General features: G+C 40.1%; 1 protein-coding gene across 1 annotated transcript; it reads right to left on the bottom strand.

The window, feature by feature from the left end:
• Positions 1-17,419: 17,419 nt before the first annotated feature.
• On the bottom strand, positions 17,420-23,486 carry znf217 (zinc finger protein 217). Its single transcript, XM_054609041.1, is given in 6 exon segments — positions 17,420-17,670; positions 17,777-19,165; positions 19,313-19,420; positions 19,646-19,877; positions 19,880-21,032; positions 23,419-23,486. Coding segments are annotated over 6 exon segments (3,036 nt in total). The 5' UTR covers positions 23,460-23,486; the 3' UTR covers positions 17,420-17,557.
• Between the last annotated feature and the right edge of the window lie 399 nt (positions 23,487-23,885).

The following is a 23,885-nucleotide window of genomic DNA, read 5'->3' as shown; positions in this document are numbered from 1 at the left end:
CACAGGTTTAAATATGGTGCTGTTCTCTGACACATCTCTTACTCACGCTTTGGCGTGTCTTTAAACCCTCCCTTTGGCATTGCCAGACTAAGTTATCTGGATTGCCTGTGAAGATGCGATATCTTGGAAGCACTCAGACTGCCCCCAGAGAATTGGCCTGTAAACCATCATTAGCGAGCGGAGAAGTGTAAGTCTTAAAAATGTTAGATCCAGCTGATGTGCCATATAACCCCTTTTATTCCCAGTGACATACCAAACCATCTAAAATCATGTATAATTATGGCGAGGCAAATCCAATTTACCCCTTCTGAATAAGGTTCTCCAAATAAATGTAATTATAGTTTCAGAACCACAAAGCAACTGCAGTATTTCACAAAGAATATCTCTGGATGTGGATCTCGATTCAACATGTGCTTTAAGTGATTGCTTTATTTGTTAGTTCGATTTCAGATGTGATGGGTGCAGCCCAATAGACTTGAGGCAAAGTATTGGGATTTGTCTTTCTGATCTTATGGACTTAAAAAAAAAAAGCCCTGACTTTTGATGCAGTCGTGGCAAGACTGAATCTCATATTTAGCTTTGACATATTTGACAATTGGGGGAGAGAGGGGCAACCTTCACAACTTTCAAGCGCACATAAAAGTTAGATCAGTTGTATTTTTAAAGGTGCAAAGGGAAGTCACCATACCCAACCGCATCAACATTTCAAAGTCTTCATGGAGCCCTTGACTTTTGTGGCAGATCACAGAGGGGTGGATTGGCAAGACTCATTTACATTGTTCAGAAATCGCTGGCTGGTCTTACTTGAAAAGAAAAAGATACCTTTTACACAGCTTAAATATAACCTTTTGTCTCATACTGAGAGACAAAAAAATTAAATGTAAAAGATAGAATTAGGAACATAAAAAAAAAGTGTCACATATATGCATGCAATTAAAAAACAAGAATAGCACACATGGAGATGTTAATTTTATTAATTTGTCCTCTTATTAATGTTGCTAAAAAAATGTTTGAGTGACTCCTTGTGCGAGCCATATCTGTGGACCTGTCAGTTGATTAGTCCTCTTGATTACCATTTATAAGAGGCCCCGGCGCTCTATTATTTGCATTCCTATTTAGCCATGATTTTGCAGAGGGCACACCGTGATTAAACTTGTCAAGAGGTCTGATTGACAAGGTCAAATCTTCACATTCCAGTCTGCTGAAATGAGAAAAAAAAGAAAGTAAAATAGACACTGGATGTGTCAGCTTCCCTTCCCTTTTCCTTTTCCTCTCCCACCATGCTCAACAAACTCCCCCTCTCCCTCTCCCTCTCTTTCCCCCCTTACAATCTCAGTCAGGAATGTTTTAATTTTAGGGATATATTCTGCCTGTCAAGTGAGGCTGGATGGCCTGTAGTTCAGACGATGAGATGTGATGGGTGTAAAACAATAAAAAAAAAGAGTAGGAGATGGGAGAGAACAAAGAGGAAAAGAGCTCACTTTATTGGACAGATTTAATTACACTGAATAGAGATTAAGGCAGGCAATCCACTGAGGTGTGAAATTAACCCTTGATTACTGATGAAGCTCTGAACAGAGGCTGAAAACAACAGTTAAAAAAAGATTGACCACTTGGAAGTGGTAATTATTTCAGATATCAGCTCTTCTCTTTTTTTTCCAAATCTGGATAGGTAATGTTAGCATGCATAAATGAACGAGGATAGGTAACTACATTATTAACCAGGCAGAAAACACTAACAGAGAGAGACTTGACATGATCTGAAATCTAGCAGCTTGCTTGCATCAGAGATTGCTAACCTTTCTGTTACTGGGCTTTTCCCCTGGAGGGGAATTGGGCCAGGGAAGGAAAAAAAAACTACAATTAAAAATGTGAAATTAGTTGATGCAATCTGCTCTCTCTAAATGATGTTGAGGACTTATTCTCATGAAATCTTACTTTATAAACTGTATTTAGAAAATACACAGTTGTGGATTGCAGAGACCTGAAAGAAAGTATTTTACATTTTCAAAATAAATTGAGCAGTTTGAACTCACCGGATATAATACAATAAATAATGTAATTCTTTACAAAAGCTCAAGGTAAAAACATGTAAAAGAACAACTACTTATATTACAAAAATAAAAGCATAAAAATAACAGCTGTGTTTTCTAGCTCAGTGATATTAATTCATCTTATCATCACAATACATTATCATCCTGGAGGGAACTGGGACATCCTCACGTTCAGACCTGATGTTCACAACTCAGAGACAACCAAATGCACTGCTCCGACAAGGCTAGCTGTTCCTATAATTAGCAGTAATTAATGAACAGAAAGCCAGGACTCGTTTGTATTTTAAATGATCTTAAATGAACCCATTAGCACTTGTCATAGTACTGTACACCAAACAGCGTGAGTTCAATTAGATTTTTGTCATATTAAAGTGGTTTCCCGATGCCACATTTGAAGTCTTCCAGTTCTGCCTCTTTTCAAATTATCTGCAAGATGGCTCCGACAAATCTCTCCCATGCCATTAGGTTTCAGGCCTTTGTGCTGAAGTAACAAATATTATAATAGCTTTTTTTTTATTTTGAGTCTGTTTCCTCTAACACACTTTGCACTGTCTTATAAAAAAAATTGTTCTGTGAAGAGTATTATATTGGGAAGCTAGGCTCAACCACCACTGCCTACCTCGTATCCCTAACTGTGCGTGCATGACAGCATGCATACAATAAAATATGTACCCTGTCTTGTACATTTCATTCCCGGTGCTGAGCGGACAAGGGAGGAGGACAGAGAGGAGAAATAAAGTGCCATAATGAATCTAAGGGGTATAATTCATTCTGATCAAACGCACTCAGGGATGAGTCATGCTCCGGTGAACCTTCTGACCACTGATGGGTCTACAGCAGAGAAGGGGATGAGGCGGGATTGACGAGCCCACATAAATTCTAATTATTCCCAATGTATGCGATCCTGCAAATGGCCGTCCTCGCAGTGGTGGCCCGACGACGGTTTTCTCTAACAAAACCCCCTCCCTCCCTTCTCAAAATGTCCCCTCGGAGTTTTTATGAAGAGCTCTGGCTGTAAACCTGGGACAGGAGCTATAGAGCATAAGGAATGAAAGCAGCGGGTCGTGTAGTTGATACAGAAGGGAGAAAAACACACCAGCTCTGGTGCTGGGGAAAGAAAGGTACGATGATCAATTAATCCAGGCAGTAATTGGATGAGTGTGTATGTAAAGCGGTAATGCTGTAATGAAAGTCATCCATTGTGCACATTCTCTCCCTGGCCGGTGAACCATCCCCCTCATCATCCTCTGGATCTCAGGTGCTTAGCCATGCAAATCTGTCTGACAGCCCAGTACATCTCTGTCTGCCTAATTGGACAGTATAGAGTTGTTTATGGATATTGCAGACATTTAGGACTCAGTTGGGGGCTGCTCAAAAATCATTAGCAAACGGCCCCTGTTACTGGACTGTCAGCTTCACTTCACCAGCGTCAAAGCACTGCCATAAAAAAAATGTTTATCTCTGTCAACAACAGGGAAAGGCTCTTTTAAAATGGAACAGTATACTTGCTGAACATTCAAACATGTTATGATATGAGAGTCTCTGGATTCTAGCGGCATGTTATATCATTCCCACACCGCTAGTTTTTGATGTGCAAGCGAGGTGGGGTTCTTGTTAATTAGAAAAGAACTCCATCTGTGGACTTTGCATTGGAGCATATTTAGAGATGAAAGTTATAAGAAGATACTGTGCTCTTCCAAATATTGAGTTTTCAGTCTCTCACATTGCATATTTTGATCGACTGAAGAATTAAAGCTGCTATAACCAATATATGTATATCAACAATGGATCAAATGGCCAAGTGTATGTTCAAGAAGTCGCTTCAGTTTCACACTTAACAGTAGATATACAGACTTCCTGGGGAACACAGTGGAGCATTAAGCAGCTAAAGAGACATATAGTTCCCTCAGGAGATGGTGGAGACCAAAAACCGAGCTAAAAGAAGATTCTGAATGAATGCTTATGTTGCTCCGTGTCTGCTGCATGTGTAAGGAGGCCACTGTTAGCCAAAGGTTCTCCATATCAATCTAAAATGTTATGTTTCTCCAGGTCCAAAGTGGCTAACAAATCAGATATGAACCCTTTTCAACTTCAACTCTACTTCATCCACATCTCAAATTCATAAACTAAATGGATTTGCTCAATAAGGGATTATATATATTACAAAATATCTTCTGTATGCAGTACTCAGATAAACAATGACATATATATTTGTTGTAGTGCTGAAACAGTTCATTTTCCAGGGCAGGTGTGTAGCATTTCCAGGGATCTAATATGAGAAATAGAATATAATGTCCAGAACGTTTTGATTATGTTACCTGAAACTGAGAATTGTTGTGTTTTTGTTAGCTTAGAATGAGCCCTTCATATCAACAGAGGGAGTGTGTCTTTTGATTATTGGGTCTCTTTATTAGTCCACCATGTTTTACTACTGTATCTCTACTGTAGCCTAGAATGCAATCCAAAGATCTGAGCAAAGCGAATACAACAGTTTTTTACTCAACGACTCACTTTACCGCAGTCTTGGAAACAGTGGGGTGAGCGGAGGGGTATTCAGATCTGTAACCACACTGATAGATGCCACCAAATCCTACACATTGTCCTTCTGAATTATTAGTCAACCAACAGTACACTGAAAAGGGCTACTCCAGTAAAGGCATTGATATTGCACTCCAATGCAGTATCAATTCCCATAATGCAACTCAATTGCTTCTGTCATTAGAATTTATTTTAAAAACTTCCATTTACTGACTTTTCTGTCAAATATTTGAGGTCTTAAACCCAATCCGAAATAATCTCCATGACGTGTAAAAGGATCCTTTTAATAACAATTTTCATAATAACTAAGAAGATTTTATTGATTTATCAAGCACATATATTTGCTGCTATTTTGTATGACTGTAAATGAAATCCATTTGAATTTTTGGCTGTTTGTCCGACAAAACAAGTCATGTTAATATGTCACCTTGGGCTCTTGCAGGTTGTGATGGGTATTATTACTATTTAGTGGCATTTTATAGGCAAAATCAATTAATTGTAAACAAAGCTGACAGATCAATTAAACATAATAATAATAATTTATTCAAGTCTTTATCAAAGAACAAAGGGAAATATATCCCAAATGTGGCTCTAAAAGAACCAAGTTAAAACATAAGTATACATGAAATGTAGAACCACATCTGGTTTACCACAGTTCACCCCTTTCTCTACCCATGCCTCACTTTTCACCGAAATATAATAAAAGTCACCAATTCTACATCAGGCTGCCCTCTGAGCTCCCACTGGCTCCGAACACAAGCTGCAGGTTTGGCTTATGAATGTTCAAATTGAAGGCACTCTGATTTGCATGGCTGAACATGGTGAGGCAGGGGAACAGGTCAGAGTGACTCCAGACACAAGCTTTTAGAGGGATGAGGCTGTGCCAGGCTGCACGGAGGTGATGTGCTCGTTGCACTGGTGTGACCCCGCACACAGCTTGAACAAAAGAGGAGCTAGAGGGCTCTGCCGAGTTCACACATCTAACAGATAGCTGGATGTACAGTACCGTAAACATTACAGAACATACAGCGATGACTAGGAATAATCATCAAAGTTATTTATTAACGTTCATTAACACAAAGCCATTTCAAAGAGAAACCTTCAGCCAGCGGTAATGGCCGTGTTATCAAGCGGTCTTCCATTTTTGCAGAGGGACTGTTTTATCATTGCACTTATCTCTGTCAGGATGCAAATGTACCGGACGATTGATCGGAGTGACCACAGAAGAAGACTTTGTGCAATGGACAAAAACTGGTGATAAGACAAGGGTAAATTCAGCAGGTGGTGCTCACTCTAACTCCTTTTTCCCCCCTTCTCTCATTCTGGCTCTCTCTGGCTCTTTAAACCATTCCATCTTTATAGCTGAGCCAATCAATGGCAAACCAGTGTCTATTGTCTGTTCTGTGCTCAGGCCACTGCCCTCCTCCAGCACCCCCCATTACAGAAATGTTTCTTCCCATCAGTGCCTTTACTTATCACTTCCCGGGTGACATTGAACTTCCTATGCCCCGGCCGCCGAGACACATCTCTGAACTCACACAATTACTCTTCATTCCCACTAACAATTTAGTAATGAAGTATTGATTTCCAGATTCCTCTCTTATGGATGATATTAGATTTTGTTTGATAAACTGTGCCTGGGCCTCTAATCTGCACGGCCCCTTTTCCCACTGTCTGTAAAACAAAGTGCCACTGGAGAGATAATGACCGGGGAACATCGATGAACTCATTTCATCAATTTGTAACACTTGACAATGAAAAAGGGCAGGCATTTTTCAAGCAGCAATGTCAAAGTTTATTGCTCTGGGTACGCTCTTATTGGAAGCCAGACATCTTGAGCAGCGTTCAGCTCTAATTTATGGGCCCCAGTGTGCCAGTTACTTTTAAAGGAAATGTTTGGATACTGGGAGGATATTAGTGTTGCACCTGGGTTGTCTGATTTCCAGGGCCACCGGGGATTCATGTGTCATGTTAGACAATACAAAAACAGCAGAGGTGGGGCTGAGACTCTGGCTATTTGAAATGCAAGAAAATGCAGTTTAGGGCATGAATCATGCTGAGATGTTACATGCAAGTCAGACATGCACCGATGTAAAAGCCACATTAATGTTTGAATTCCCATGTAACCTCGATAAACGGTGTTCGCAGAACACCAAATGCATAATTTCTGACAAAAAACAAATAGATAAAGGTTAAAATTGTATCTATATTCCTTTAAATCATGCAGGTTATGGTACCTATTCCCTCAAAAATTACAGTGCAGACTGTACTAATTGGAAATTAAAACAAATATCATAAAGAAAGATTACCTGTTAATCCAGGTTTTTTCAGTAATTCAGGTTCAAGGATATTTCTTTCAAAAGTAGGTTAAATAGGTCTGACTTCAGTTACCATGGATACTTATTGCTCCAAACTAACCTTAGGCTTACTAGGCTTGGTTTCACCTCATTCTTAACTAGTATTAAGAATCAGTCCGATGGACTCCTATACGTTTCCTCAACTGTTGTAATGTGAAACATGAGCCAATGTGTCACATTTTGAAATGGGCTGCACTTTACTGAATGTCGTACTTATCAAGCCTCATATCTTTTTTAGTCTCTGCACAGGATCCAAGTCAACATACAGTGCATTCAAAAAGTGTTCACACCCTGTCACTCTTTTCACATTGTGTTATGTTGCAGCCTTATGCTAAATTAAATCAATCTACACTCAATACCCAATAATGACAAAGAGCTAACACGACTTTGTATTTTTTTGCACATTCACAAAAACATTGCATTGACAAAAGTATTCAGAACCTTTGCTTTGACACTTGACATTTAGCTCAGATGCCTCCCATTTCTCTTGATCATCTTAGAGACGTTTCAACACCTTGATTGGAGTCCACCTGAGCTAAATGCAAGTGATTGGGCATGATTTAAAAAGGCCCACACCTGTCTGTATGAGGTCTCACAGCTGACAATGCACATCAGAACAAAAACCAAAGAACTGCCTGTAGAGAAACAGAATTGTTTCAAGGCACAGATCTGGGAAAGGCTACAAGAACAATTCTGCTGCATTGAGGGTTCCTAAGAGCACAGTTGCTACCAAAATTCTTAAACAGGAGAAGCTTAGAACCACCAGGACTGTTCCTTGAGCTGAGTCTAGCAAAATGTGAAAAAAGTAAAGGGGTCTGGATACTTTTTGCAGTTGTATCGTCATGTAGCATTTCTTACATGTCTCTCCTTAAATGTCACAAATTAAAGCGACAAACAGGAAAATACACCTATTAAACAGTGTTTTTGCCTTATGGATGCTTTTATGTTACTTGAACAGACAAAGAAGAAAACTCCAATTGGGAACTTTATTCTCTAAAAAAACAAAATACTGCTAAAAATCCAATTTTCTGGCTGAGCTCCACACTGAAATAACATCACCTTTTGAGTTCATATGGCTGGAGCTGTGTTTCTTGCATGGCTCTATTTGATGGTTTGCCATGGTCTTTTGGTGTCGGCCTTCAAACCCCCGACATGATGAACTTTCATGAGCTCATCATTTTTTATTTTTTAAGATCAATAATTATATTAGAATTTATACTAAGTACAGACTCTCAGAGCCGCTAGTATGACTGTAGACCCTAGACCGCCCTAAGCAAGACTATAATTAGCCTGATCTCATCAGCTCTGGGTCTTGGGTTGGAGTTTATGAAACAAATGAATCCTGGTTTAGTTTCTTAGGTTTATTTAAAACAGGCTTTTCACAATAAAGGTGTAAACCGTAACAGTTTATCAGTTGATGCTTAGCTGCTTGCCCTTTGCAAAAATCTAAAAGTTACAAGTTTACCAATGTTTGGATGATGAGAGAAGAAACATTGCAGAATTGTTGCATTTGGATTAGTTTATCTCCTTCAATATCAGAGACATACATTTAGAGACAATTTTACATGAATCATCCAACCATTTTGTAGATTTTGAAACTTATATTTTAGCATTACATGTATATATGTGGTGCAGCTCCGTATGCCAATAACCTTAGCAGTGTTTTCTTTATGTGTGCTCCCGCGCAGACAATTTATCTGGTGCAAAGTCAAATCATTTATTTCCCCTCATTCGTCCTGATAGAATGAGGGACCCGAGGAACAACAGCCAATTTAGACTGAAAATCCCAGTTCAACTCAGGGTAATCTGATTTCTCTGCTCCCCAGAAATCTACATGTATAGTGCTTATCAACTGGATTACTGGCAGGTAGGAAGAATAACTCAATTTGAGGTTACTTGTTTCTCTGTGTGTAGTATTCAGTGTCACAATGCATTAGAAGAGGAGGGCTATTGCTTTGTGGGATGGGTGGGTAACTTCCTCGCTCCTCCTTTCCAAGATCTAGTTTCCCATTCATTCTTATGTTTTTGCATTGCACCAGCACATAGAATAACAAAGTGATCAAATGTAAATGTACTGCAATCAGATAATGGCTTTAAGGGATGCATTTAAAGGGAGACTACAGGCCCAAGAACCCCCATGTCTTTCTTTTTTCATTTTTCATTTTTTTAAAGGAACACTGTTTTGTCTTCTTACCAGGCATGTGGTGGAAGGGTTTCCTGGAGTGGTGACACCTACTGTATGTTGTCCCACTCTGATCCCAGCATGGACTATAAGAGGGTTCCTTCCAGACTCCATATATGCGGATATAATACAGGGGTCGAGTATGGGTTGTGGTAATGGATGACCACCGTCCACTCGCCCTCATCACCACAGAGGTCAATCCCCCTGGAACAAGAGCAGCAGTCTCTCCAAGGTGATTATTGATAAAGGATGACACGCCAATGTAGACACGGGAGAAATTATACTCTGGGGCCAATCACTGCTCTTCTCTTGTTTCTGGAGACGAGACCTTGCTTAATGTATAAATACTGTGGTGGGACAGTATTCCCATACCGATTGAGTGACCATAAAAGAAACGGAGTGGAAACCATCAGGGATGCAGGGAGCCATGTCAGTTTCCTTTAGACACAGTCCTCTTAATATCTTTTAAAGGAAACAATCATCTTTCCTGATGAACCAAAATGTCCTGTTGCAGCCAAGGTCAAGTACATATAGCCCATATAGACACACACAGACACACAACTACAGTGAATGCATCATGTGTTCAACTGTGCATTATGTTCTCTCATTTGCCCCTGAGTCCTTTGTAGGGTAGGTTTCGATCTCAAGGTGCTGAAAGGCAGATGCTCCGAATCGGTTTCACATAAAAGTGTAGGCTAGATATATCACATTAACATCTTATTATAACCCAAAGGCAGCTCTGTTTGAATCTGGAACTACACTGTTTGTATCCGTAATCACATCTGTAGACTGGAGAGTAAATTAACTCCCCATATCTAGAATTTATCAGCAGTATATACACAATGAATAAATGGTTTCTAACATACAGTAATATAGTTGTAAACAAATATAACATTTTTAAGTGTTTAAAGATGTGTTTGTTCTTCGCTATGAGGCATTTATAACTGGCTAATAAACAGTTAATAAATGTTTGATAAAAAACCAAAATCAAAATATACATATATTGCAGTTGGTTATTCATGAATTAATAATTTAAAAAAAGGATTATTTTAAGCTCCCTTTTTAATGGCAATGAACACTCAAGTATGTTTATCAAACATTGATAAATATTAATCGGATGTACTCACATAAATAACTATTATAAAGTTAACGCGTAATAGAAGCACATTTATGTTCAGAAAAAACAAATAAGCATATTGTATTAGTCTTAATCATAAATAGTTGACAATTTAAGATGAGATTATTCTTTATTAGTCCCACAGCGGGGAAATTAACTTTGTTAATACAGCATTACTATGTATTTATTCGTGGATGGGTAAGGTTTTCTGAATAATGATAATTCGGTTGAGTTAACAGACCTTTTAACACAATCTGTGTTTCAGTTTTGCAAAGGTTCCCAGTTTTTTCTTAGCAAAGTTATCCAGATAAATCATTCAACCTGCTGAATGTAACAGATTCTAATTATAATCAGCAGGAATGACACACTGATTGTGTTGCATAGATATTCAATGTCCAACAACCTAGTACATTGCTATTTTTGATAAGAAAGGGTGAGTGGGTGGGTGGATGCACTTGATCAGATTAAGGTTTTAATTGTTCATAAATATAAATATTTAACAATTTAATAGTGTTTATTAAACATTTCACAAGTGCTTATGGATTTTTTTGCAATAAAATATATTTATATATTCGTTCATAACAATATTACATTGTGTCATAGAGCGTTTATTAAATGATGTAAACATGTACAGCAGGTTTAAAACTGTTTATTTCAAACACAACATGTATGATTGTACACTTACATAAACCAGTTATGGATGCCTCGTATTAGGGATTATAATGGTGACAAATACATTTGTAGAAAAACATAATCTTTATGTTTGTTTACAACTATACTATAATGTGTTATAAACTGTTTATTAATTGTTTGTATACCGCTTACAAATGCTAAATCGATGGATTAAAATCTAGCAATGCTAAACAGTGGTGTGAGTGCAGCACAGACAAACAGAAACATTTCTTATTTAATTTTGACCATAATAATTATTTCTTACAGACAATCTAATGGATAATGAATATAGCTTGAAAAGCATCTTATCATTGATAATAAATATACGGGTTTCCATATAGCTGCAAAAAAGAAAGTAGATAATGTAAGATAAGATAAGATAAAATAATCCTTTATTAGTCCCGCAGCGGGGAAATTTGTCTTAGGTGACATTGCACATATACTCGCTGCACTTTAGCTTGTTGATTAGACTGTAAGAAGAGGAAACTCAGGAAAAAAACAGTTGCTTAGGAGGTGCCATGTCCTACCAATCACTCTCCCCTTCTAAAGGGGCTCCAATGGCACCTGAGGGGGAATCTCATGGCTGTCATCCCAGAAAGCCTGCCGCACTGATGCCTGCTTACCATCTGCTCCCCATATGAGCAAAAACAGGCAATTGTCTCAGAGATGGTACCTCAATCACATTGTCATTGAACTAATATACTTAAACATGTTTTTCGGGGTAGGTTTGGACAACATCTTGGTAAAATCTGCAATGCTAGAAGTCCCCATTTGGCTCCTGGAGATAACTGTAAATGATTGTTTCTGCATGCGGTGTAGGTCGAGTGTGTTTGAAATGTATATCATAGCCCTGCCCTGTCTCAGCATGGACTTGGCATCTGACAGTGAAAAAAGCAGAACAGTGGGACCCTGTCAGTGTTACACTTCCTGTAAATAACCCCTCCACGCCTTTGGTTTTATCATTCCCTGCAAATGATTCTGGGCCCCTCCAGAGTCGACAAGAAATAGCATTATTTTATGGCATGGAAAAAAGAGGAGATAAAAAGAGAAGCAGCCGGGGAGAGAAAAAGGGAGATGGGGCTAAAAAAGGTCCTTCAGGGAACATGGTGTAAATGAAGTTCCAGGAATGACACAGGCGAGCAATGAGGCGTGGATGGAAAATATACGCTGCACATCATCGGATAGAGATGCCAGTGAAAATGGCTTCATTGAAGTGTCAGCCCTCATCCATCAATCAATCATCCGCAAGAAACAATAACGCTGCGGCGATGGGGCAGCTTTTATGGGGCTTACTCATGGGTATCGGAAACAGCACTTAAGTATAGTTCTGACACTGGGAGAAAAACAGAGGTGAGGTGCTCGGCTTATTCCACATGCAGGTAGAGCAGATAGGGTGGGAGGGGGCTAAGTATACAGTGCCCCCCCTGGCAGAAGAGCTCTGGACAAAGGAGTCTTTATCTCCACAACAGCAGTGGACTCCACCTTTTGTTACATCTTTGTTGTTATTGCCTCATATTGACAATGAACCAGAGTCTACAGCCATGCTAGCAACTCTGTGCGGCTGAATTAAGGCCCAGTTGTGCTTTGAGATAACATCAGCATGCTAACATGCTCACAATAACAATGCTAACATGCACAGAAATGTTTATCACCATCTTAGCTTGGCGTGTTAGCATGCTTACATTCGCTCTAACACAAAGTACAGCTAAAGAAAAACAGGATTCTTATTCCTCGCGGGACCATGCACGTCCGACCAAAGTTTCATTGCAATCCGTCCAGTAATTATTGAGATGTTTCTGTCTGAACCCAAGTGGTGCAGCCGTGCTGCTAGTTTGGCTAAAAAAGATTTATAGAATACCACAGTCGCCTATTTCTTGAACTAAACATGTTATCTTTGCATCTATTTTAAATGCTATTTTAAAAGCAGTTTTCCTTCAGTTCATTGTTCCTTTCTACTTCATTTCCATAACAGGTTGTTCTGCTGTTAAAGGTGTGTGATATGATGTCATGATATAAGCCTATCTATAATAGACAATCAGAATAATTATTGCATTTACGTGCAAATAACCAAAAGGGACTGGAAGTAGAGCAACACATTCTTCAAGGCTTCAATATGTTCAGCACTCTCCCAACATAAGAATAAACAAAAAATGCTAAATGGTCCAACAGTCGCTTTTGCTGTACGTGAGCCTTTTGATTTCCCCAAACCAAGTCTCTTGATGGCTTCTCGGCAACATGAAACATGACACGTCATCCATTATTCTGTACATGTGCCTTGCTATCTCAGCCCGCTCCATATGGCCCCTGTTGTCTCCAGACACCCAAATCCCTTTCCTTAGGCCAGGGGCTGTTTTTGTGGGAACCATTACATTGCTCCTCTTCCTCAGAGGAATGGGGTGACGATGATGAGCAATCACAGCCAGAGCAGACTTTCTGCCTCAAATTCTGACAGGATATTCAACAATTGACCGTATCCGCTTTGCTGGCCCAATTGCTAATTCATGCAAGTTGACAATCTGGAGGCAACAATTATGAGTGATGAAAGGACTGAAAATAAGAGGAGAGAGCACTTAAGGGGGAGGAAAAAAACATGAAGTTTACTTTACAGGGAGAGGGGGAGGTAGGAGATGTGATAGGCATACTACTGGAGTGGAAGCACAGTCACAGATGTATCCACAACCTCCTCTAAAACCAAACACACTGAACAGATGAATGGATGGCAATGCAAGCATAAAATGCCATTTGTGTATTGAGTTGTGCACTAAAATGGCTGTTGACTGAATCACACGAAATCTAATGTGATAAAAGAAACTTGATAAAGAGCTGCGAAGGTGTTTTATGCCAGAATATTTTGAAGAAAAAAACAAATTCCCAAGTGAATTAGCATGAAACATCTGTGTTTTCTGAGGTTTCTCTCGCTGCATAATTGGTAATGAGGCATGGTATTGGGGAATTGAAATTTAAGATGTAGGATAGTAAAGTTCTAATTAGATCGATACATTTTTGTAACTTGAAGAGAAAGACGAGAGATGCAAAGTTTTGTTAATCTATTTTTTATCAACTTAATAATGTATAAAATCAATAATGATTTTAGGTTCCTTCAAGCCCAGCAATGATACTGTAATGGAAGGAAGGCCTGCAGTGCAATTCATCTGCATTAAACAAACACCTAGGTAAAGGTCAGACCAAATTTCTTGCAGTAATGCACATATTTGAATGTTTCTTGAGGCCCCCAAATTATAGATACAAACAAAGAGAACAAGAAGTAAACAGAGTGAAAATTCTAAGTGTATCTTTGCCTATTATAGGGACTTTTGACATGAGAGCCCTTGCAGCATTTTGGACACGGGGATGGAGAGTAGCGGGATGCATGTCATAAGCTGTTGTCGACTCGCGTTCTCTGCCATGCCTTTGCACTAAGTTTGCCATAGTGTGGGGGGGGGAACATGAGGGTGATGCTAAGTGAAATGCTCATTTTGCGTTTGTGATTACCAAGGCCCATGGGCGATATGCACTAATGTGAGCTAATGCAATAGATTACACAGTGCTGGCCCAGGGGAACAGACAGCAAACAGATGTGGTCTACTCAAAAAAAGGAGGAGGGGGGGGGGATGAAAATCAAAGTTTAAAGTGTTCAATGTGCTGAAGATTGTCCCTAGCAATTTATTGTTTACAGAATTCACGGCCATGATAGGTTCTGTCAGTCTTCTCTGTTTATGGATATGAGGAAATTCAACAATAGTGTGCTCATGTCTTGTAGAGGATTTTACCAAAATTCTCTCAGAAAGCTTTATTTTTAAAGGAGTAAATGCTTACTGAATCACAAAGCAGGTGTGTTGCCTTTGACTGCTGAAAGGCAACACCTGTGTGACATCACCAATTAGGGCGTGGCCACAGGCTCAGCATTCAGCATGTAACTTTCAAAGCAAAGAGAGCGGTACAAGCAAAAAAAATAATTCCTGTGTGGAGAAGTGTACTTTTTCAAATGAAGACTGATGTGTTGAATTTACTCTGCTCAGTATCAGGGCCAATAAATAATCATGTATTTGAATTATAGTTGTGTAATTCTATTCCCAACCTGGCCACAGTGATCAGACTTACCATTACTAACTGTGCTAAATATGTAGGTCTGCTGTTCAGGCTGAACATACAAGGCTTTGAAACCAGAATCTGACACAGCTCTAATCTAGACTTTGTAAATACTGCCATCTAGTGGTCAATATGGGTAACGGATGAAGAAAAATTTAGCATTAAACACCTACTCTTTCCTGTAATGCAAATTATTCCAAACATTTTCTGCACATTTGGCATTTCTTCTTCGTGAAAAGGAGTTGTGTTGGAATGGAGGTGTGAGGCTGATTCATGTAGACTAAATCTTTTCTCTTTAAGGACTGGAGATACCGGAGTATTACTCTGAAAAAACATGTTAGTGCAATGGCATCCATATTACAGTCCATTGATACGTCTGAAATCTTAAATCAAAAGCTAGAAAATGTGGATGAGTGTCTGTGTAAGAACAATCCAATTCTGAATTATCCAAATCAGATCCAGAGCCACACTGGTCTGAAATTAGAAATGAAAGGTGTCATTGCAGGGTGTACCCTGGGAGCAGGTTTAAGGTCTAGGAAACACCATCTCTTGGTCTTAGTCTTCAATAACTGTTAATGTATACATGTAGTCTAAAGAGGCCAAAAATGTGAAAAGTGTAGATGTACGGTAGATGTACGCTCTACACAGGTTTGATACAACCATAAAATGATTTATTTGACAAAAATAAGCATTTCAGCTACAGGTATGTGTGACCTCTATACCTGGGAGATGTCCAAATTAAAGACAGGTTTGTCAAATCAAACAGTACCAATTAGAGTTTAATTGAGTTTATCTGGACCCCTCAAACTGCAGCTACATCTGTGTTCTGTGCTGAGAACACTGTAGGTGACCAGAGAACCATCAGTGAGGTAGTAACACATAACGCACAGCTTTTCGCCTCACTTTATTATTGAAACGTGTCATACAAATCTCAAACAATATTTTCTTCTTTTTTTTTTTACATAAGTACACAAGTAATGTGAATACCAAACAAAAAAAGAAATAACTTAACCCAAACCTTTCAAAAGTGGCAAAAACACTAAATTACACAATAGACTAAATGGCTCATAAATGAGTTAACCTGAGACTTTGTTCACAGTGTGTAATTAATCAAGCCATCAATCAACAAAGCTGCTTCTGTATTATTATTTTTTTCTCCAAACTACACAGTGATACAACATCTAAAAAGGACCACTTGATGACCAGCGGGGACTGACTGCTGCCACTTGAAACAAAATAACACTTTCAAGGCTCTGCATAGTGAAAGCAAACCTCCTGAAAAGTGACTAAATGTGCAGTCTAAATAATACAGCAGGACCATTTAATACACAAACAGAACTTGTGACATTTGGTCCATGTTACAGCTTATGGATTTGAGGCACAACTAAAGCAGAAGATAGCCATTTGCCATTTCAAAAAGGACAAATAATAACCAGGAAAGCTGTTGTGTTTAAAACTGGGCTTACCAAGTATGTCAAAGAACTCCTCAACCCACACTGTTACAGTTAATCATGAGCCATAGGTCGATATGGCCTCAGCAGTAGGCGTTTTGTACCTCCAGATGAGTCCGTGTTTTATGGGGTGTCTGACAAATACTCTGCAACCCGAAAAACACATGTCCGTCTAGTTATATTACAAAACATCTGTCTCTAGTCGATACAAAACTAGGTGCTGAGGCTCAGCTGACATTATGGCAACAGCAGCTTTACAAAAATAACAGCGTTGAGAGTACAACATGAGGTAGACCGCTTTAACATACACAGGACTTGTTACCGTTGCCCGTTTGTAAACCACTGGGCCGAAGCCTTTAAGTTATTAAACAGAAAAATCCCAAACCTTCAGTGCCTTGGAAAATCGGGAAAAAATAATTAGAATAGTGCTTATTTACTGCCTGGATGTAAACAGTAAGTGAACAAAGCAGCAATTTCTCACACAAATTACATTTCTTAAGTTTTAACTTTATATCATTTCTATGTACGGAAAGCTTACGGATATATTTATGTTATCCCACATACAAAGTTTACTGTTATGTCACAGACACTTACAGATATCTGAACATTAGTGTGGGTAAAATTAGGTATCAAGCAACAGTTCTGAATGGAAACAAATATCACAGTGCACACCCATGGGATTACATTTTCAAAAGAGATGATCTGCACTTTTTTCTTTCAAAAAAACAAAACAAAACAAAACAAATGCACAATAAAGGCCTTAGCCACAAAATGCCTATGCAACACAATTTCCCTCTATTGAAAAAATATTAAATTAAGGGAACCTAGATATTTTGAGCATGAAACATCTCTCTTTCATCTGTATCATTGTAAAAAATTATCCAAGAAGTCTTCCAAAATAAGGTAGCAGTACAAGTTCAAATCTAGAGAGAAGAAAAATATACTTTTTTTATGTTTTCAAATATGAGTTGATTAATTTATATCAAGTACCAGGTAAAAAAAAAATACACTGGTCAGGGTTTGAAAAATCAGGGGAAAAAAAGCTCTAATTGTCATACTTCACAAAATATGTTTCAACCTTTTACCTTGGTGCCACTTTAGGTACTTTTGTCAGTGGTCCCATAGCGTTGATTAGGGAAAGGGCCCGACGGGTCTCTCCTCTGAAGGTTGGACAGAGTGGGTAAGTGTTGGTACAGCACAGTTCTGCCACCTGAGGAAACATCTTTAATGTTAACTCTACAAACTGCTTAGATATGATGTAGCCTAATGTGAATAAAAATAAACTGCGCCACTAAACCAGCTAACCGAATACATACCTGCTCTTGGGTTGCCCAGTCCTCCATGGCCGGGGTTGGCCGGGGAGCCATGGTAGAGCGATGCCAGGTCATTGGGTGTGTAGGAGCGCAGAAGGTTCATCATGCTCCACTCGGCCTCCAAGCCTCCCCCGATGGCCGTGGATGTTGCCTTCAAAGAACCCAAGGTGTCGGAAACTGTGGATGGGCCCGACATTTGCGACGTGGTTTTCACACTTCTCCCTGAGATAAGCAGCCTGTTGGACACGTTCCCGGCTGTTCCTCTAAAGCCAGGCTTCTCAGCGGTGTCAGCTTCCCTTCCTGTGGGTACCGAATACTTCAATCTCTTGCTGGAAGGCTCACCAAAATCCATCTGGGGGAGGCTCCCAAATCGACTCGACAGGCACAGCCTGGCAGCGTCCGAGTGCCAAAGAGCGCCGCTTCTCGCTGGGTAACTCCTCTCCCCAATTCCCACTCTGTCCAGGGGGCCTGGTCGCTCCATGGCGTACTTGCTGCCTGTGTTGGATTTCCTGAGGAGCTCTGTGTACCTGGAGGATTCCTGACTGGGATGTGTGTCGACGTTAGGCGTGCAACGCTGGGTCTCTTCGACGACCTCATGTACCGGTGCGGGGATAGGGGACCGCTTCGGGGGTTGCGGTGGGTTAACGGGCGTCTTTTCTTGTGGTTTTGCAGGTTGGGGGGGCGGGGACTTGGTTCGACGAGGGTGGCGCCGGTCAATCATGGGAAGTGGGGTGACATCTTTGCCTTCCAGCGCAGGGGGGCAACCTGTGAAGCGTTTTTCTTTCAAACTGCCGAATCCATTCCTTTTTGTGCTGTCTGACTTGTCTTTATGAGTGAGCTTTTTGTGCATTATAAGGACCTCTGGGTACATGGTTTTATACGCACAAAACGAACAGCCAATTGGAATTAATGCATTTCTGGGTTCCGCACTGGCAGGGATGGAGAGAGACACTTTTAAGGACAGATTTAATGGGGCCTCAGAGTTCTCGTCTTTTATCTCCTCCCGCTCCATCTTCAGGTTAACAGGTTTGGGGCACTTTACGACTACATCATCAGTCAGGGAGTAAGCAGACTTGGCAATTAATTTATCATACTCAGCATTCATCTGGACGAGTGGTCTGCCAAGCTTGCTACCTATGCCATCAAATCTGCCCTCTGGTGTTCCATTGGTACACGATCTGGTTCCGGGAACCCAGAGTTTGGATCTGTTTGGAGCAGGATTTTCACTGTCATTTCCGTGCTTTCTGTCGTTAGGAGAAGGCACTGAAGCCCCGGGTCTGCTGGGAATGTCAACGGAAGGTTTGTCCTTGTGACGCCGATCCAGGTGATATTTCAGTGAAGTCTTCTGGGCTGCAGCATAGTCGCAGTAAGCACACTTGAACGGTTTTTCACCTGAAAACAGCAAGAAGTACAGTTAACTACATGCATAGTTTAAAACAGAATCCACAGAATGTGTCTTTCTGTACACAGATGAGGTAATGTAGGCAGCAGTATCATATTCAAAAAATGATTCATTCAAGCCAAATGTGTTGGAAATACCTGTGTGAGTCCTCAGATGAACTGTGAGGTAATAGCTCGATCGGAATGATTTGCCGCAGTAACTGCACGCTTTAGATCGGACTTTTGATCGATCAAAACCATCTTCACCTTTTTGAAAGACACAAATACATAAATGAATACATAGAAAGGAATTTGGCAAGAAATTAAATAACAAAAAGGCACGTGTTATCATCCCTCCCAACAGTAGAGGGAGCACTTTTTAACAGAATTTTGTGTATATAAAAAAAAACAAAAAAACATTTCTTTCAACTCCTACACCCCAATTAAGACCGTGTGAGTGAAGCACGAGCGTGTAATGAGCTCTTAAGTTACCTGGAACCAGGTTTTCCGTCAGTGCTGCTTCCTCGAAGCCCTCCTCACAGCCCTCCTCTGCATGCTCAAGTGAGCCTGCTCTTGACGACTTCCCATCCACGGAGGAAGTTGGACTCTCTTCGCCACCTCTCTCGCGCTTGTGGACCCTGGAGTGCAGGACTAACTGGTGGTAGGTCCTGAAGGTTCTCTGACAGTCCTCACAGGTGGTTGGCCTTTCTTTGTCCTTACTTTTTGCATTAAAGACCTGCGCCGCGGGGCTGGGTTTTCTACTCCAGCCTGCTGCTGAGACCGCGGCTCTCTCCCGAGGACCTCCTTTGTAGCTTTGTCTCCTGGTCCCTCAGACCAAATGTGACTCAACTCCTCCTTATCTGAGCCACATTCCTCATTGTCTGTGCTGGCTTCCTGGCCGATGTCTTTGATATTATTAGGACCAACTGCTATCTTGCCCTTTGTAGCAAGTTGCCAGGCCTGATATGTGTTGAAGGGATCCAGCTGGGGAATCCATTTCGATGATCTCTCGAGCTGCAAACTATTCCCTGTAGAGCGAGGCATAAGGTTTAGACTGTGAAGAAATGTTTCCTGCTTGGCAAGGGATTCAGTAGTGTCATCCATTTTCTCCTCTTCTTCTTCTTCTTTATCTTTGCCTGGCTCCACCTCTCTATTGTGTACTTTACTATGTTCCGCCAAACTGTCATGGTCAGGGAAGAAAAATCCACACACCAGGCACATTTTGTAAACAGTGACCACTGGTTCTGGAGCGAGGTCTTGGACGATGCCATTGACTGTGACCGTGGTCTCCTGATCTTGCTGGGCTTTGCTCTTCGCTCCTGGTTTTACGTGCATTTTCATGTGGTTCTTGAGGAACCAGGGCTCTCGAAACCGCCGTCCACAAACATTGCAGCAGTAAGTGAAGTAGTCCTTGTGCTTCCTCATGTGGGTCTCCAGCTCGGTGGCGTCATGTGACACCTGACCACACACAATACAGCTGTGAACCTCTTCTTTGTCGGTGGGAAAGTTGCTCGATTTGGGCCAGGGTCTCTCTCCTGGGATCCTGAACTCTGCTTCAACTCTGAGCACGGCTGGTTCATAGAAAGTAGTGGGGTGCTGTGTTAATACGTGGGGTCCTAGCTCATCCTGCTGATTGAAAGTCTGATCACAGAACATACAAGATAGTGGTGCGCCTCCTCCAGATTGCAACATGACCTTTTCTGAGTAAATGCTGTGCGGTGTCATGCTAGAGCCAGGTCCTGGGACGCTTGCATTGTTACTAATCAGAATATCTTGGGCAAGTCCATCTGGGCTCTCCACAAACGGGGGCAGCGTGTGAGTCGGCATTGTCCTCTGAAAGAAGAAGCCTGACGCTGTACACTCTGTCCAGAATAGGGACCTGGAAGTGAAAAATAAAAAAAAATAAAGGTTTTTAGGATTTGCTGCATGTAAAAACAGAATCGGGTAGCTTCTACCTAACTGGAGATCAAATCTGTTGAAAATACACCACACTGAAACAGGAAATGTATCTTTTTTAGAAATCAACTGCACAGACAACACATTTCCTCTCTGTAGAGGCCATTAATAAAACATAAGGACAATAAATAGTGCTTTCCAGTATTATTAGTTTGTTAGCAATCTTCACAGAATTTGGCATACATATCATACTAACTTAATAGGGTTAATCCAAATGCATAGGTTCATACTGTCATTCCACTCACATTTAAATAGGTTTTGTTCAAAACAAAGATAAATGTGTACGCTGCATTGTTTAAGATTAAACAATAATAGTCACTATAAAATGTTAAATAATTTACGGCAGTGGAATAAAACATATTCACCTACCACAACATTGAACGATTACTGTTAATACTGAGCATTCTGCTTTACACAACTTCACCACCATCTTGTTTTCAAGATCACACACCAGGCACTAAACAACATTTAACAATAGACAGTAGACAACTGATATATAAACCTGTTTTGATGTTATACTGGCCTAGTGGCTGCCTTTCTGACTCACGCACTGCACATTTTGTGTTTTACTTCAGTTTTTGTGACCACTGGAACTACCTCCTTGGTCATAGCAGCTCTCTCAGTTTGTCTAATGGACTGTCACACTCTTAGTTCGATTGGCACGAGGGTGGAGTGACTGGATCAGCCAGTTAAAGGCTCTATGCTTATGCAAATGAAAAGAGAAGACTGTGATAACAGCAAACGCATACAACAAAACACTGTAGAATCACAATATCTAAACATTTACCCAAATACATTATTCTGCATTACAATAAAGTGTTAAAGCTGGGCAATGTAGTTGATGATAATAAGTTTCTAGGAATCTCCAAGTGAAGCCCTATTTCCTTCAATAATATCATCTCAACACTAATGCCCAATTATGCTACTTAATTCTTAATACTTTGTCTTCATTAGCTTTTGACTTAATCCAGGTGAGCACATGCAACAGCCTATAATGACCCAGTGTGATCTTTCTTTTTTTTTTCTTCTTCTTCTTCTTTTTAAACCCACACGCATGCTTTGTGTGTGAGCCACTTTGTTATTCAAGAACATCTCTCGTTACAATTAACGTTAGTTTGCCCGTGAGGAGTTAGTTAGTTAGTTGGTTGGTTGGTGGAATGTTAAAAAAAGTTATAGTTAAAAGTTACAGTCAAGTTAAAGTCAATAAGGCTTTTGAACAGAGTGGTTATTACATGTCTATGTGTGTATAATAAGCAGAACACGAGGACTTCTTTCAGAGCGATACTGATCAACACCAATCACGTTAACCCGATGTGCTCAAATCAAAAGATTCAATTAGATAACGTTACAATAACTCAACTGCAAACACGTTCCGAGAGGTGACGTTCATTTCACAACAATAAACCAGACTGTGTGTACTTACGTTGCTGCTTATTCATGTGTTGTTTAACGCCCAGTTTATAAACTAATAAAGTAACCCAACTCAACGAGAAGTCCACTAACTAAACGTGAATAAAGCAACACTTTCTGTCGTCTCCAAACGTGTAGGAACTCACCAAACAATACCGACCCACTGAGAATTTCCGGATTTATAATGACACTGATACTACGGAGCGAAGCTGTGTGTGTGTGTGTGTGTGTGTGTGTGTGTGTGTGAGAGAGTCGCTTTCTTCACTTCGCACTCTCACACACACACACAAAAAAACGCGAGGTTTCCCTTTTGAGGTGGACAGCTCACCTATTTTAAATTGTTTGGATGTGAATCATATTTGTTCGACTCCTCTCACTGTGCAGCTGTTGAATTCTGACGCGCGCTCCCGCTCTCTCTCAAGGGGAAGATGGAGCGCGTGCACGCCAACCCCCCCCCGAAAAAAAAACCCCATAGGGCAGTCACGTGGTTTCAAATAACAGATAAAAGGATTTTACTCATTATGTGAATACACGACACTATGAACTTATATATTCTAACGTGCTTTTTTTTATGACGTATTTCTAAGAGCTATCTACTTACCGGTTAGGTGAACAGGTTTGACAGTCTTTGGTATTCAATCACTGTCGTGTGTTTTTTTTTTTTTTTTTTTTTTTTAAAACACCCTAAATTAAAATTCCATGACACCTTACAATCTAATAGAATGGGTTTCTTCCTCTATTTAGTATTCTGACTTTTGGCTCGTCTATATCATAACGCGTATGAATGCTACTTTAATATATGTAAACTGTCACAGAGTGCGTTTCTTATGCTGATTAGAGCCAGAGGCTACACAACAACAACTGTTTCATATGGAGTCCCAATGCTGCACTGAACCTACCTAGAGAAGGAGCCCTTCTTCCACGCTCTCACGTCATGCATCAGCTACCATGTGGAGATGGGGGAGGGGTGCTTCAAACTTTTCACAGTTACATGAGGGTTTTTTTTTTTTTTTTTTTTGGGGTTTTTTGTTGCAGAAGCAGGTTGGTTGAGTCATGGCAGAATTGAGCTTCTTCCCATTTATAAAAAAAAAATGCAAAATAACTCGAAGCAGGCAAGTTTTATATACAATTTTGCTATCAACTAATCATCTGATAAAGTCATACACTTACTGCAATTTTTAACTTAAAAAAGGGGGATGCTTTCTCTTATTTAGATAGAACATATCCTAGTTTATAATTCTATATTATATTAATCCTAATGATAATACTAAATTATGACAGGGCTAATGGAGAATAACTATTTGGTTCTTTAAGAAGAATACCATGATTTATATGAGATAAAGACCGGCACCTACAGTAGCGCCCA

The sequence above is a fragment of the Anoplopoma fimbria genome, chromosome 12 (assembly GCF_027596085.1).
Source record: "Anoplopoma fimbria isolate UVic2021 breed Golden Eagle Sablefish chromosome 12, Afim_UVic_2022, whole genome shotgun sequence".
Taxonomy (NCBI): Eukaryota; Metazoa; Chordata; class Actinopteri; order Perciformes; family Anoplopomatidae; genus Anoplopoma; species Anoplopoma fimbria.
Note: the sequence above shows the minus strand (reverse complement) of the source record. Positions and strands in the feature narration are given on the sequence as shown.